A 14784-nucleotide genomic window follows, 5' to 3' on the forward strand; every position below is an offset into this window, starting at 1 on the left:
TTTTCTCGAAGCAGCGCCACGATTTCCACCCGGAATTTGGAGGGCAAAGAGCTCTCGATGTTGCTCAATGATGATGATAGGGTGAGATAGTGGCGTTTTATTGTTGGAGGTTAGTGTCGGGGTGGTTTTCAAGTGCGTATTGTGTTCTGTTTCGTAGCGAAAAGTGCGTGCGTGTGTGTGCGCGGGGGTTTAAAGAATTTATTCTTTTTGCAGTCGTTTTCGGTAAATCGCTTGAAAGAGTTGGTTGTGTGGTATTGCTTTTTGACCGTGTCCGTGCCTGTACGTGTTCGTTGTGTGAGTGTGCGCGCGTGCCCATCTTGCGGAAGATTGCATATTTCCTTTTCCACCCTCCCCAGGGTATGCTGCTGGGTTGAATTCATTCCGTAGTCCAATGTTTACTGTGGTGGTTAAGAATTTTAAAATTGTTCATTGCAAACATCCACACCAAAAGTGTTTACCCTGTTTTCAATGCATCCCTGGCGGTAGTGTGTTGGTGTTCCTTGAAGTTCCATAAATCGTAGGAACGTTTTACAAAATAGTGAATCATTTTAGTGGTAGCTATGATTGCAGTGGCAAGGTTTTAGTATTATTTATCGTTTGTTCATGTTTTAGGTAAACGGAAGCCTGAAACAAACAAATGAAGCGGTTCCAAATTTTCACGAGGAAGGGTTTCTTTTCCGTCAGCATGAGAAGGAAATTCAGCTTCGGCTGCGTACAAAAAGTAATCGAAAATTATGTGCGGAATATGTGCACAAACACTAGCAAAGTAAGAGGACTAGGCAGAATAGCAGCACCAGCAGCAGCAGAGATGGAATTTCGTACGCACGCATACCAGTTGACATTCCGCGTTTTCCGTTCTTGCAAGGGTGCAAGGGAAGGGAGGGAAATGGTGCCTTTTTTAGAGGATGGAAATACTGCCCTTTCTCTCGACCCGGTCGTTTGCATTTCCTGCGCTATGAATTTGGATAATTTTCTTTGGAGCGTTTGCTCCAAAGTGAAATTACGTTGAAGCGCGTGTGTTTGTCCACCGGTTTCGATGTGTGCGTGAAAATGGTACCAAATTTTTGGGGGAGATAAATAACATCGAGAGCTGGCAATTTTCGCCGGGGAAAAGGTCACGTTGCTAAAAGAATATTTTTCACCTTCGGAATTATTTTACTTTTGGTGTTTAACTTCAAAAATTACAATGCAAAACATATTTGTGACAAAAATACTTCCGCACCCGGCATTTCGTCCCCCGGTTTCTGATGCTTCCTTTTCCGTTTTATTCCCTTTCTATGCTAGTGTGAGTGTGTTCAAAGTCCCTCCACCCCTCATTTCAACACGCACACACACGCACACACTGGCGAAAAGCAACCCGGTATCCCCCCCTACTCCACAGCAGCAAAGAAAAAGGATACACACCACCAGCGTAGGTTTCGCGCATGTGTGTTAGTGTTGAGGGTCCCCTTGCCTGCTGCTGCTCTTGGCCGTGCGTGGTCTCCACAAAAGCACGGAGAGCAGTGAATGGTGTGAATGAAATTTTGGGAACACGGAACACGACGCGAAACAGTGCTCCGGGTTTTCCGTCTCCGGTTTCTATTTTTTGGCCTTCCGCCGCCGCCACAACGACGTTGTTGTTGTCGTCGTTGTTGGGTGGAAGAAGTTCGAAGGATACTGACGCCTGGTCCGCGATGGCGGCGTGTTAGTGTTTTGCTGCCCGCGAGAATGCGAGGACGAACAAAATTGTGATCACACAAGCCATTTGCTACCCCTGGGTGGGAAATGTTTATTTTTATAGAGAATTTATAATTTGGAATTGTTTTCTTAAATTTTGCACCCAATTTGCGTGAAGGAATTATAAAACCTAAGAATCACACGGTGGATCGCATTCCTCCACGGTGGAATGAATACGGTGGAGATTGAATAACGAGATTGATTGCAACCATTTTTGGGTGCATCAGTGTGCGTGCGTGGATAGTAAATCGAAAGTGGAAGATTAACGGTGGGCCGTGAAAATCCTTTTTTTTTTTCGGATGAGACACGTAAAAGTGAGCAAACAATACCATCACCAATCCCCAAAACCACGTAATCAGCTCACAATCCGTTTTCCGTGACGGTATCCTGTTTGATTGTGTGTACGTTACTGCACGTTACGTTCTGGGCGGTTGTATGTATGCAGGGCATTGCGTTGTTTGCAAAAAAGAAATAGATTTGTGTCCCAAATCGACCACATCCTTTATATTGTCCATCCAAGTTATTTGTGCGTGAATAATAAGGGGCGGTGTGAGAAGGGTCGGTGGTGAGATAAATATCTCACACAGTCGTTTCGGAATAAGTAATGTGATCGATTCGATGTTTAGTAAAAAGTGATGTCAAAATAGAAACTTCCAACCCCGCCGGAAGTACATCCTGTATGAGCATATTCTTTTGTTCCGCTTGGTGACTGTTGCCTCGTGAAAAAGCGTGATTTAAAATGTGAATAACAAAAATTAATGCATAAATAGTTTGTTCATTGTTCGACAGAAGTATAGAAAGTGTAAAAAAGCGTGTATTTAATTCTCAGTGAGCAGTGTGTGAAAAGTGAGATATAATTAGTTCGAATTAGTATTGCTCACACGCGGAAGCAGCTCGCGAGCAAATTGATCATGATGTTGCTATACTGATTTCCAAACGAGAAAAAAAATTGTTCGCTTTTGGAAGCCGTCCAAGTGTTGAAACCGTGCAAAAGAGCATAACAAATCTTAAAAGAATAACACGGAAAAAAGAGGTAATAAATTAGCCCACTACAGTGATACTGCACGCAAAAAAAACCATACACACATACACCGCCGGCTAGGTAGATGGGGGGGTGGGCGAAGCGAAAAAGTGGTGGCGAATAAAAATAAATAAAAGTGCTAATCTTTTCTGATGAGCAAAAATTGTCGGTGGTGCGATCGCGAGTTCGAAACGTCTTCGCCGCCGTTGCTGTGGTTCGTTTCCGGTCGCCGGTGGCCGCCGGCGAAACCGAGCCAGCAACCGTGAACCGGAGCAAAATCCCGCAAATGACGCAGATCGCAAGCATTACCACAGCGACGATCGTGATTGATCGTAAAGTGGAAAAACGTAGAGCAACCACCCGTGCCGGAACGATGTGGAACAGTGGGGACGGGTTGGACGGTACGGCGGGGCACGCGGTGGCGGCAGCGATGAGAAGACGAAGAAGGCAGAATAGTCGGCGGTTGCATCAGTGGACGGTGCTATCCGCCGCCACCATGATCCTGCTGTTGCTACCGAGCATTAGCGATCGGAGCTCTGCCAAAGGTAAGTGGACGACAGTTTTAAAACCAAGTGTTGGAGGGTTTGGAATAGAGTAGAGATTTAGAGTCCTAAGTCCTGGGTTTTGTTGTTATTTTGTTGTTGTTTTGTTGCGCCTTATTATTTATTTAACCGGCACTTACTCTTCTTAGGATGTAAGTCTGCTTAGACTAAATTAAATCGGTAAAAAGTTTAACTGTGTCTTTCCACATGTCCAATTTCGCTAGGACACACGTCATTTATGTTCACTATTTGTGGTTTGTGGAAATACCTATCCGAAGCATGACTGAAATTCTACAAAAGTTCGATAGAAGTTTCAACCTTTTAGGGAAATAGGGTGACTCAAATTTTAAAAGAGCAAGTTCGATTAGTTAAGGCAAACATTCTGCGAGTTCGTTAAGTTGATTGTAAATGCTCATTTGTGTATGCTCAATTGTGTTCACCTTTGGACATGGGCTTCAAAGATATAGAAATCTTGGATTTGGAAGTTAGAAATCCTTGGCTATGTGTTGAGGAAATAAATCTCACAGATACATGCCATCTGTTATTCGCTAACTTTAACATTTGGCTGCTCAGTAATTTTATGGCACAAAAGTCGAGTAAATGAGAATAGAAAAGACTGATATCCTTCTAATTTATGGCAATAAAAGTGATTTCAATTTGGTATTAGTTTTCTTCTGAAGAGTCGCTTGAATTGCTGAATACATTACGATCAAGGAAGGAAACTGATTCATAGTCTGTCTAGACAATCCGATTCACTACACGCCCATATGTCGTATATTTGGGATATATGGACAGATCGGATACTCGAGATATCGAGGATCTTCGTAGATCTTCACGGTTCGCCGGCATCTCGGGAACTTCCTTCACTGGGTAGTCCTCATACAGTAGCCAGCCGCTGTCTTTGATTCGAGACGATTAACTACCAAAACTGATACCTTCTCTTCTTATTTATCGGCACAACAAACTCAAGAGGACTAGGTCTGTCATTTCTGACTTTTTTTACTTTATTTACCCGTAACTGGATAGTCAGTCTTGCGTACGGAGGATTGGTCCGAATGGGATTTCGGACCGGTGCTGTCGTGTGAAGACTGGCGTCGATACCAATACACCACCGAGCCGCCCCAAAACTGATACCAATTTAACTAATTTTAAGAGCGTTCAAAATTCTACAATTACTGGACCTGTAGATTAAGTTGTTCTTGCCCTGTACGCGAATTAGTTTAATTTCGATTCTTACATCTTCAAATTTTTATTGCTTTTTGCTAAGTTATCCAAAGGCGATCCATTTCTCGATCAAAGTACATTAACACCCGTTTACCATAACCATCGATAAGCCAATGCATAAACAAACACCGATAAAATGTAAAATCCCAACCAACCATTACTACCAGCCCGATACGGTGAACACCATTGCTCGCGGTACGGTGAGCTTTATCGAAGCGCCAAATAAGTAATGACCCCATGCTAATCGCCCCCATTTTCCCTAATCAATCGCGAAGACGCGAATCGCCGTCGGACCGGAATTGGAATCGGTTTCGATTTCACTTGCTGCAGCCTCTGGCTGGCTGGCTGCCTCCACCAGCCGTCTTCCGGCAATTGAATCGGCATATCTTTCCGCTTTTCGCACGCCTGTTCTAATCCCGCCGTTGCGTCGCCAGACGTTCGCGGGTGACGATATTTTTAGCGATGACGGGTGCGCCGATGGGCACGCACATTGCGTCTCTTTCTCCACATGGAAATGGAATTGCTGATGTTGCGTGCGTGTTTGTCTGTGTGCGCCGTGTGACCCGCACACGGGCACGGCTAGCTGTCAATCAGCCGGTAAGGGGTGGTTGTTTATTGTTCGACGTTGCTCATCATTAGGTGACATGCACTTTTATTTGTTGCCCTTTTTGCGCTGCTTCGTTCCATCCACCTGTGGTCATCAATAAATTCTGTGTTGTGTTTCTGTAAGTGTAGCTTCCATTTCTGCAAAGGGGTTAACCCTCTCGAAATGACTTTTTTTTTTACTGGCTGAGCTATGTGACCAGCTACATTGTAGAGGCTATTGTGCAGAGTTTAAATAATGCATTCAAACCGTTTACTTTAACGTGTACGACTCGAGCATCTAGTTGTAGATTGTGTTCCCATCCGCCATGTTTTGGTTTTTCAAAAGCACTTCCGTTTGAGAAGTGTGTGAGATTCTTTGCCCGATTGTTTTTTTTTTTGTCCAACCAATTTGTTCATCGATAAGGATGTTGATATCTTATCTTGTGCTGTGTTTGTTGGTGGAGGAATGCGAAGCTGAGTTCGCAACATATGGCGGGGTCTGTCCAGTTTTGTCCACGCCGCACTGGTGAAGTTACCGATAAATATAAAATTTCCTCACCGTCGTGGGTCATAAATATTCCGCGATGTAGAAATTGCAATGAATCGTACGTAGACTATCCTTCAATTTAGTTTTAATCCGCTTATCGTACCTGGTCGGCGAAAATGAGGGCATGGTGGATTGTTTTGATTCATTGCTTTTTGTGCAATTTTGGCAAACTCTTAACGAGTTTTTATTAGCCATTCCACTCTGGTAGGATATAGGCAAGTCATACGCCAAAGTGACAACAACGTTTGTGCTGCTATTTATGGTGGGACCCATGGGGAGTTTTAGTACTGTGAGCTTCATGCATAATAATTCGTAAACGTTTGTGTACAACATTATGGATTCCACCACAACAATGCCTCACAGAGATGGGAAGATAATTACAATGTTAATGTTAATTTCAACTTGCTATTATTATTTATTTTGAATATCTGTTGAATCTTTCATGATCGTGCCTGGACGGAAATGGATCGAAAGCAAACCCGAGCAACGGGGCAAGAATAATAACTCAGCATTACTGATTCATCTCGCAACAGTTTCGCACCTCGTATTTTCTCTCCCCATATGGAGTAGGTACTACACGATCAGATCGGTAGTAGATGATCAGACGGTCGAAGCAAGCTGCAAGTAACCGTCCAACCGGGACGAATGAACTGCAATGACCCAGTTTCTGACGCGAACTCTCCTCGCCCGGTTGTCGAAGTGCCAGACACAGCTCTATTCTATCTTGAGATCGGTACCAACGTTCACTGGCTGGATGGTGTGAGCCGCAACTGCAGTGCGCCAGCCGGAGCCCCGGGTGGACGCGGGTGTACTTCGATTGCATCTTGCTACCAAGCACGCACGTGTCGGGTGCATGTGCATGCGTGCCAGCGCAAACGTGCCAATCGGTTTGCAAACGGAAGCGCACGATAGCAGCAACCTCATCACTAACGCGCTCTGGCGGGCGGGTTGAAGTGCAATTGAGGTGATCGTGACCAATTGTTTTGGAGGCCTTGCACCGTTGCTCGGAGTGTGTGTCGGAGTACGTTTCAATGGAGAGGAAATGATTATAATACCAATACTTTAATATCGATGGTTGGGTGCTTTCCAAAGAAGCTTGATCATGTTTTAAGTAATCTGCAGTTGGGCAAACAACTTTCGCGCCAAAAAAAAAACAAGCAAAAATATTCATCAGACAAAATTGAGAAGCAAGAAATGTCTAGCTTTACGGTGAACGAACGAAAACATTCAACAGGCGCAAACCGTATCACCGTATGCGCGGCGGCTTTCCACGTTGCTTCCCCGCCCACCGCACATTTCGTCACCGGCCCAAATTCCGACGGTATTTTATTTCCCTTCCGAACGGGTGTATGCGCGCATGTGTGTGCCGCCATGTACGGCACTGTCTAGTTCATAAATCGATCGAAATCCATCGCAGCCAAAAAATGCAAATGTCTGCAAGTTGGAACCGCTAGCGCTTGAGTCGCGAGTTCGGCGACTGTTTTTTTTTTTTTGGGACGGTTGTTGTGTAGAAAGTGATCGCCGTAACCCAGGGAGGCAGGGAGTTGATCGTCTAAATGGGAAACAGGTTTTCGGCAGACGGCAGCTGTCTGGTCTTGGTCTGCATTCACACACGCATTCGCCTCCCTGTTCGTTAGGGGTGTGTTTGTCTCGCTTTCGCTAGTCTCTCGCTAGTCTCGCTAAGGGTTTGCACCGTTTTCCCACCGTTGCCGTCGTTGTCTTTGCCAGCTGTGTCTAGCCTTGCCGTGGTGACGATCGCGCCTAGACCGGCTTTCCGAGGGCACATTTGTTATGTAGACGGTGTAGTTATGTGCGCGCAGACTGTACGGCTCTGCTGCCTGAACGCTGCGACGGAATGTAGGAAGGGTAAGCATATGATGGTAATAGGAAAATGTGGCATATTTCAACATATTCCGTCTGTGCATCACGTTAGACGATCGCGACGAGACGAAGTTGTTCTTGTTGCTCTTGATGCAATTGTGATAGGGCAGCAAGGGCTTTGTGTATGTTTGTTACGGCCGTAAGATACTCCGGTGAGGACGTTATTGTTATTAATTTTTCACGTTTACCTTAGTGACAACATTTTTTTATAGACCTCTGTTTTCGTTATTATATTCGTGTGTTTTAAGAAAATAACATGCATTTAACATATAAGAAACCTTTTTTCTAAAGTTCCAATCATACAGTGAGCATACTCAACTGAATCGCTCAAAATTATAAGATAAACGCGTCAATTGATACAGAATTGCGTGCATATTTTAGTGAATGAGATATATATAGGTGGGTTGAGATTGAAACCATGTTGGTGTTATGTACATATCGGCGTGTTTAAGAGTGGACATGATTAAAAAGAATCAACAAGATAGGAATTGAGTATTATGTTTAGTAATAAATTGCTTAATTTTTATTGCAATCCTTGTTGTTATTATGATAAAAAATGTTAGTTTATTGAAGAAATATGAATAATTGTTTCAATCTGAATCTGTCATTTACTAAACTGTGCACGCAATTCCAAATCAATTGCCGCGTTTATCATATTCGTTTTGAGATTCAGTAATGTTTGGTCGCTGTATCCCAGCCATTGTGGTACACTTTACAACTGTCCTGTTCCGTTGTGAGCAGACGCTGCCTTTCTGTAACTATCAATATTTAAGCATTGGTCGTTTTTATTATGATTCAATCTCGTGAAGACTAGCTTCCCCCTTAATCCCATTCCCAGACAGAGACAATCGAATTGAACCGTCTCTCACACGTTCCGGGTCTCGAAACCGGTAGAAGATCGAACACGTCATTTCGGTCGTCAATATACGCGGGTGATGGATTGTTTATGCACCTTGAGAAACGAGGTACGACCAACGACAACGAATTGGGGTCGCCACAATGTTTGCGCAAAGTCTGCGCAACGATGATGGATTGCACAGGAGGCGGCCGGTGAATTATTCTTACGCTCGATACTTTCTCGCCCCGGTGCGCGAGCGCTGGTAATAATTGGAAAGTGATTATTTTAAACATTTGCTTTTCATTAAATTAGATTCGACGGTGGTGGTGTTGAAAGTAAGCTGATAAAGTGGCACAAAAAATGTGTTATTTGTTGTAATCATATTTTTACCACTGGGCACCCAAGTGTGAACGTCATCATTTTGCGAAGGTAATCCACTCCGACGCGACAACGGTGGTGGGCATATGTTCAAGGATCACTTCCACTTGTCTTCAGACGTATGACAAATTGGTCGGATTGTCTGAGTACGATACGCGAATATTTCATTTTTGACCCATAAGGTTGTCGTGGGTTGAGGTAAATAATTTTGAGGTGTAAATTATTTTTTAAATTTAACAGTATTTTTGTAAACCACCAGTTCATGTTACTTTAAAGAACATTATGTTTTTTTACTGACAGCAAACATATTTTTAACAACAAACGCAAAGAAATTGCCGCTATAAATAACATAATCTTTACTTTCTTCTCCCGTAAGAGGAACGTTTGAGTGGGTCGTTTGGAAGATTAATACTAATAGCGTCTAATTAATCTCAAACCAATTACGATTACGATTGCATTCCATTCTTGGCCAACCCAAACTGCGTCCCCCCGGTCATGGCGGTACCTTTCCGCCATCCGATAGCCCACATAAATCGGCAACCCTGCCAAGGTTTAACGACCACCATCGATGCAACGCTGATGCAAATCAATTAAGCTCGCCTGCCTTCATTCGTCTTCAGCTTCCCTTTCCCGGGGGAGAAGAGTGGTACGGTGAGAAGGTTTCGGAAGGTTGCTCATTTCCTTGTTAGTACAGCCATCAATCGAAACCAATCATGAACACAAATCGCCTTCGCGCGTTGGCGTGTGCTTGTGAAGTAAAACAAAGCGAAAGCGCAAAAAAAATACACGAACGGCAAATGAACTGCTTCTTCAGGTTCTTACGCTGGGGTGTTTCATTTACCCCACTGCATTACCATCTTGATCCTATCCCTGGGCATTCCACTGGTACTAGTTTGCAATTGCTGCTTTCCTGCTTTGGTGGATGAAGGAAGAAAAAGTAAGTTGAAAATGGAATTCAGCTTACACTTGTAGATGGTTGTGTGTGGCAAGATGGAGAAGCATGGTGTGGTATAGAGAGGGTGACCTGATGATGTTGTTGGTTGTCTCTTTAGTTATTTTAGGTTGTTTATTCGCTCTTCCGACATTTTTCCGACATTTTTAGTACATCAATATAAGGGTAATGTACGTTTTGGAAGTTCATCACAAGTGAAAATGGTTATGATAAAAGTTCCGACAATTCCGACACTTCCGACACATTGTGCTATCGATCTGTCGCGAATGTGACAACCGTTTTTTTTTTGTTATCCACGCGACCTGAATATAATTTCGAGTTCTTTTGAGTAAAGAAAAGGTACATTGACAAAAGAAACATAACATTACTTTCCGTTTGCAATGCAACCCGCTAATGGTGCTCATTCATTCATACTCAATTTAGTCCTTATCTTTTTCAAGGGTACGGCTCGCCCCGGTGTTCGTGTTTCGGATTTGAAATCAATGCATTTATTGCCCTTTTATTTTGCACCCTCACCGAAACTGATGAAGGTGACTCAAAAAAAAAAACGCCACTGTTTGTGTATCGCTCGCAATCGCCCCGTTGTTTGTTCAAATTGCAACCCCTCGCCCCGCTTTCGCTTTCCACGTTCACCGTTTGTTTATTTGTTTTCATAAGGCAACGCACCGGTCCCTGCCCGTTCCTTCCCGTCTGCCCGCACCTGTTTGATCCGGTGGTAGAGAGTATTTTAATTTGCAATGCTATTTTAATTATTGCCTGTTCTTTTTGCCGGCACGCCCGTTGTATGCTGCACAAACACCGCATATGCAACAATCATGTCTCAGTTGTGTGTGTGTGGCGTCTGTACTGTATCGGGAGAGAAAATTCGCTTAAAAAAGGGCCAACAAAACGGCCACAAACACCGTGGCAGGGAGAGTAATGGAAGGTATCCCATAACGTATCAAATTATATGGCAAACTAATTGAAACAATTATTAGTCGAGTGGAGAGTGCTAGTTTGTGCGCATATATACTGGTTCGGTTGTGATTTGAGTTCAGCCGTTCTGGAGGTTGAGTGGTATTTTTACGATTTAATTGAATGCGGGATGGATTTCGAGTGCAGAAAAAAAGGTGATTTGTTTTGCGTTTCGTGTGCCGAGTGGCTGGATGGAGCACTGCCTTTTAATGCGATCGTTTTAGGTGGGTGCATTGTCGAACCATTGGGCTGTGGTTTAATTGATATCGTGCATCTCCTGGTGGTTTTAGCCGAGCTAGTAAATTAATTTTACAGCTTTAAGTGTATTGATTTAAAATGTAAATCAAGATCCTATCGTTAATTTGTGCCGTAAAATAATCTAAAGAAACATAACGTACACAGGGAAACGATCGAGTGTAGCAAACACGATGCGATCATGCGAAGAGGAAGTATCTTGCTACCCTTGGTCTTTATCCTAATTAACACTCTTTTACCGTAGTTTGGGTCGTAACTGCAGCCCTTTACAATGCAATACGAAGCATTCGAGAGCAACGTAGCATAAAACCCGGACACCGGACACAGCAAGTCGAGGGAAGGGGTGTGTTGTTTTAATCCGACCGATAACAGACGCCACTGTCGGCAGGGTGATTGATTACGTGCGTTTGTAGTACACGCACAAGAAAACGAGTTCCTTTGAGCTGTAGTTTGTTGTTGTTGTTTGGTTTCGCACCGAACACCTCGTCGGGTGGGAAACATATCACTCGGTTAAGGTAAGAGAATATGCAGCGGTTTTTCTTTTGCGACCGTTGGGAAATTGCATTCTTAGCGCAATGCAATGGCGAGGGGAAGAAAATGATGATTGGGGATGGCAGGGAAACATCAAAACAATGTTGTAATCTAGGCTTAAAACCAAACGATGCCATTAATCATGTGCTGTATGTGTGTCTGTCTGTTTGTGCTTAACAAAATCCGCTATGAAGGGTGAAATGAATAACATTTTATTCATCTGTACCGTTACCGTTGTTTGATGTAGTGTAATCGAACCGGTTTAGCATAAACTTTCTCTAACAATCTTTAAATAATTCCAACTGTTTTGTACACTTTATACTTTATGTTAGTAGCAATATTAGTCCAAATATTAAGTACTCCACTCGATGGAGCAGATAATTTAATTATTTCCTTTTCTGTCGGGTTTGTTAACTTCCAAGCCGCTTTGCTAGCTTAGTTTTCCACGATAGTTGCGTGTTCTCAAGTGTGGGTATTTGCCTCATTGCATATTCCTTCTGCTGGAACGTTTACGTGTGGTAGAGCAATTAATCATCGTTGTATTCAATGATATACTCCAGCATATTGTTTCCATTTCATTTCCTCGAATAGAAAACATTACCTTTAATTGACACGGCGCAAGTCTTAACGAGCTTTTACCTCTGTTTATTGTGTAATATTGTTGCCCTGTGGTTTTATGTTCTGTTTGCATGAATGATCATCAGACACAAACATTCATATACAATTTTTGTTCGTTCTCATGTTTAAATTCAACTTGTCTAACAAGAGCTTGGTTGATAACTTCCAGGTATTGCTTAAAAATAATATTTAAATTGAAGGAATTATTCAAATTTATTAAGACTATTGCGATTAATGCCTTAGTATCGATATCATGCTTGATTAAGTTCACAGTCATTTCCTCATATCGAACTGTCTTATACCAGCCTTATTGCAGCTTGATCCATAGCTTCAATATACGCCGGATGTTTTTGGCTCTCGTACCCGCAGTAGATGGGATGACTAATTCTCCAATAAGTTAAGGACTTCTCTCTGTTCTTCAACTTATGGCTTAATGCGTTGTGTGCAACATTACTTAGTTACTTGCCAGGCGCTACAATTACTTGAGATCTTGGCCTGCTGCAGGAGTCCTTTAATCCGTTTCTATACAGGCCTACCACACCTCTGACCATGTGAATCACCTAAAAGAGCTTTACGGGTCGTCTGGTATCATTCTATCGACATGAACATTTTGTCGGAGCCTGGCAAGTCTAATCCACTGTACGATAGTGAGTTTGTCGTATAGCTCGTCATGATAGTGGCTTCTTTATTGTCCTGTAAACAGCATTGCTCACGTATAAATCAACAGACGGTACAACACCGCTTGAAACACTAACAATAAATGAGGGTAGACAAGTTGTCTGGCGAATTTGAAGATAATTTGAAGGGATTTAATTTAGGCGATATTAAATATTAGATTCGAAATGGCGCCGGCAGTATTTATTGATCTACATGAGGTTATGTCTTCTCAACAACAAAAAGCTAACCAAAAATTAAGAAACAAGAGCTCCAACAGCAGGGAAAAATCTTCTAGACAGCGGACAGAAAGAGCACTAATACGGTCGTCCGACTAGATTCAAACTTGAGTGAAGATTCTTGGTCGAAATAAACCACCAATCTACCGGCAAATTTGTTTGAATCCGGAGAGACCTGGAATACCACCCGTTCGTTCATTCCGGTCTGTCAAACCGAATGCGGCATTCATTTCATTTTCATTTGATTGGGAAATCTCGTTCCGCTTTTGTCGACCGATCGCTGATCCTGGACCGACGCAATGGGACATTATTTTTTTTCTTTCCCTCTCTCCCGTCTAATCTCATGTTCGGCAAACTTGCGAGGGAGTGGAGTCACGAAGAAAGACGCCTTGGTGGTGATGGTGGTGAAAAACGAAAGAATCGCCACCGCTCGGATAGGAGATGTCCTTAAATCATTAAGCACACAAACATACCCCACCTACTCTGCATACACATTTTCCCGACGTAAACCGGAGGCTGGCGCCGATGGCAAGGACATCAATAAAGAAACTAAAAGCTCTGTTGAATTCCCCTGACGAGGGTCGCCATGGCTGTCCTGTGGGTTGCCTTGTGTGTGTGTGGGTGAGTGTGAGTTGTATGTGGAATCGTCTTCGGATACTCATCCTCCAACCACAGTGCGCTTTCTCTTAATTTCATGTTGTGTTTTTTTGTTTTTGTATTTTCTTGTCCCGCCAGTTTCACTGTGGCAAGTATATCGAAGATCTTGGTCCGGCAGGGTTCATACGCGTGCTTTCATTACCCGAAAAAATCCCTAATCACATTTTAGATTTCACTGGTGTAATTTCTTTCGTTTGCCACCGGGGGAGTTCTGGGGAGTTTCTGTTTCTTTCGTGGCATTTCGTTACATTTCATTCTTTTTTTTTGACGATCATCGAATGCTGACCAAAGCTACCCAAGGTATTGGCAAGCTGGTGCGTTTCCGTAATTTAGTTTCCCTGTTTCACCCTTTTTGTGGGTAGAGAAAGTTTCTTACCTTTTCATTTCTCTCCGATGGTTATTCCTTAACGTTGATGAATTAAACGCTGGAGTTTTTCACCCGAGATCATTGTACTTTGTGGGTATATTCGGTAAAGTAAAGTACCCAGGGCATCTTCTTAAAAAGTAATTAAAGAGCTTTATTTAACATTAAAGGCTTATAATCGATTCGGAGTAACGAAGACAAGAACTTTGAGGACGAACTTGTATGATAGGATCAAAGTTCTAAAGCATCGCTTAAGAGTACTTCATACTTTGATATTGAAAAGGGTATTTGTTCAAAATTAGGTAGAAGATTTACAAAATATAATGCTTCCTAAGTTATTTCTTTTAGTCTGATCCACTCAGTTATGGAACCAAGCTTCGCCTACGCTAATTCTTTCCTTTTTGTAGCGTTCGCATGTGTGTGTCTCTATCCTGCAACTTACCATGATTGTGTGTAGAATTAAAGTCTACGGTGCAGCATCATTAGCGATGTCTGATGCACAACCTCTCCATCAACTCTGTCATCCTGCAGTAATTCATTTCCTTCGCTTTTTTCCGGCATCCCAACATCCTGGTGCGTGTTTGTATCCTCAAACCGACGGATCTATCCTTGTGCGTACAATGATGCGTATGCCTCACACTTACACACCTTCAACAATACGCACACTAAACACTGTATAAGCATCGTCTACCCTCCCCCAACATGACGGATGGCGTTTGTGAAAGGTCATTTCCCTTTTGTCCCGTGCAGCTCGTGGCAGCTAGCAACGTCGTCGGGTACGGCGCTGATGGGTGACGACGTCGATGACGTCGTCGGTTGTTCCGTCCG

At 43.1% G+C, this 14784-nt stretch overlaps 1 protein-coding gene across 1 annotated transcript in view; it reads left to right on the top strand.

Annotated features, from left to right (window-relative positions):
* The first annotated feature begins 57 nt into the window (after positions 1-57).
* The window catches only part of LOC128711102 (TGF-beta receptor type-1), a 67005-nt gene continuing 52278 nt past the window's right edge, over positions 58-14784 (top strand). The window contains exons 1-2 of the mRNA XM_053805965.1: positions 58-81; positions 2895-3282. Of these exons, the coding sequence (XP_053661940.1) occupies positions 58-81; positions 2895-3282 (412 nt within the window). The remainder of the gene's footprint in view (positions 82-2894; positions 3283-14784) is intronic.

Source organism: Anopheles marshallii, chromosome 3 (assembly GCF_943734725.1).
Source record: "Anopheles marshallii chromosome 3, idAnoMarsDA_429_01, whole genome shotgun sequence".
NCBI classification, from domain to species: Eukaryota; Metazoa; Arthropoda; class Insecta; order Diptera; family Culicidae; genus Anopheles; species Anopheles marshallii.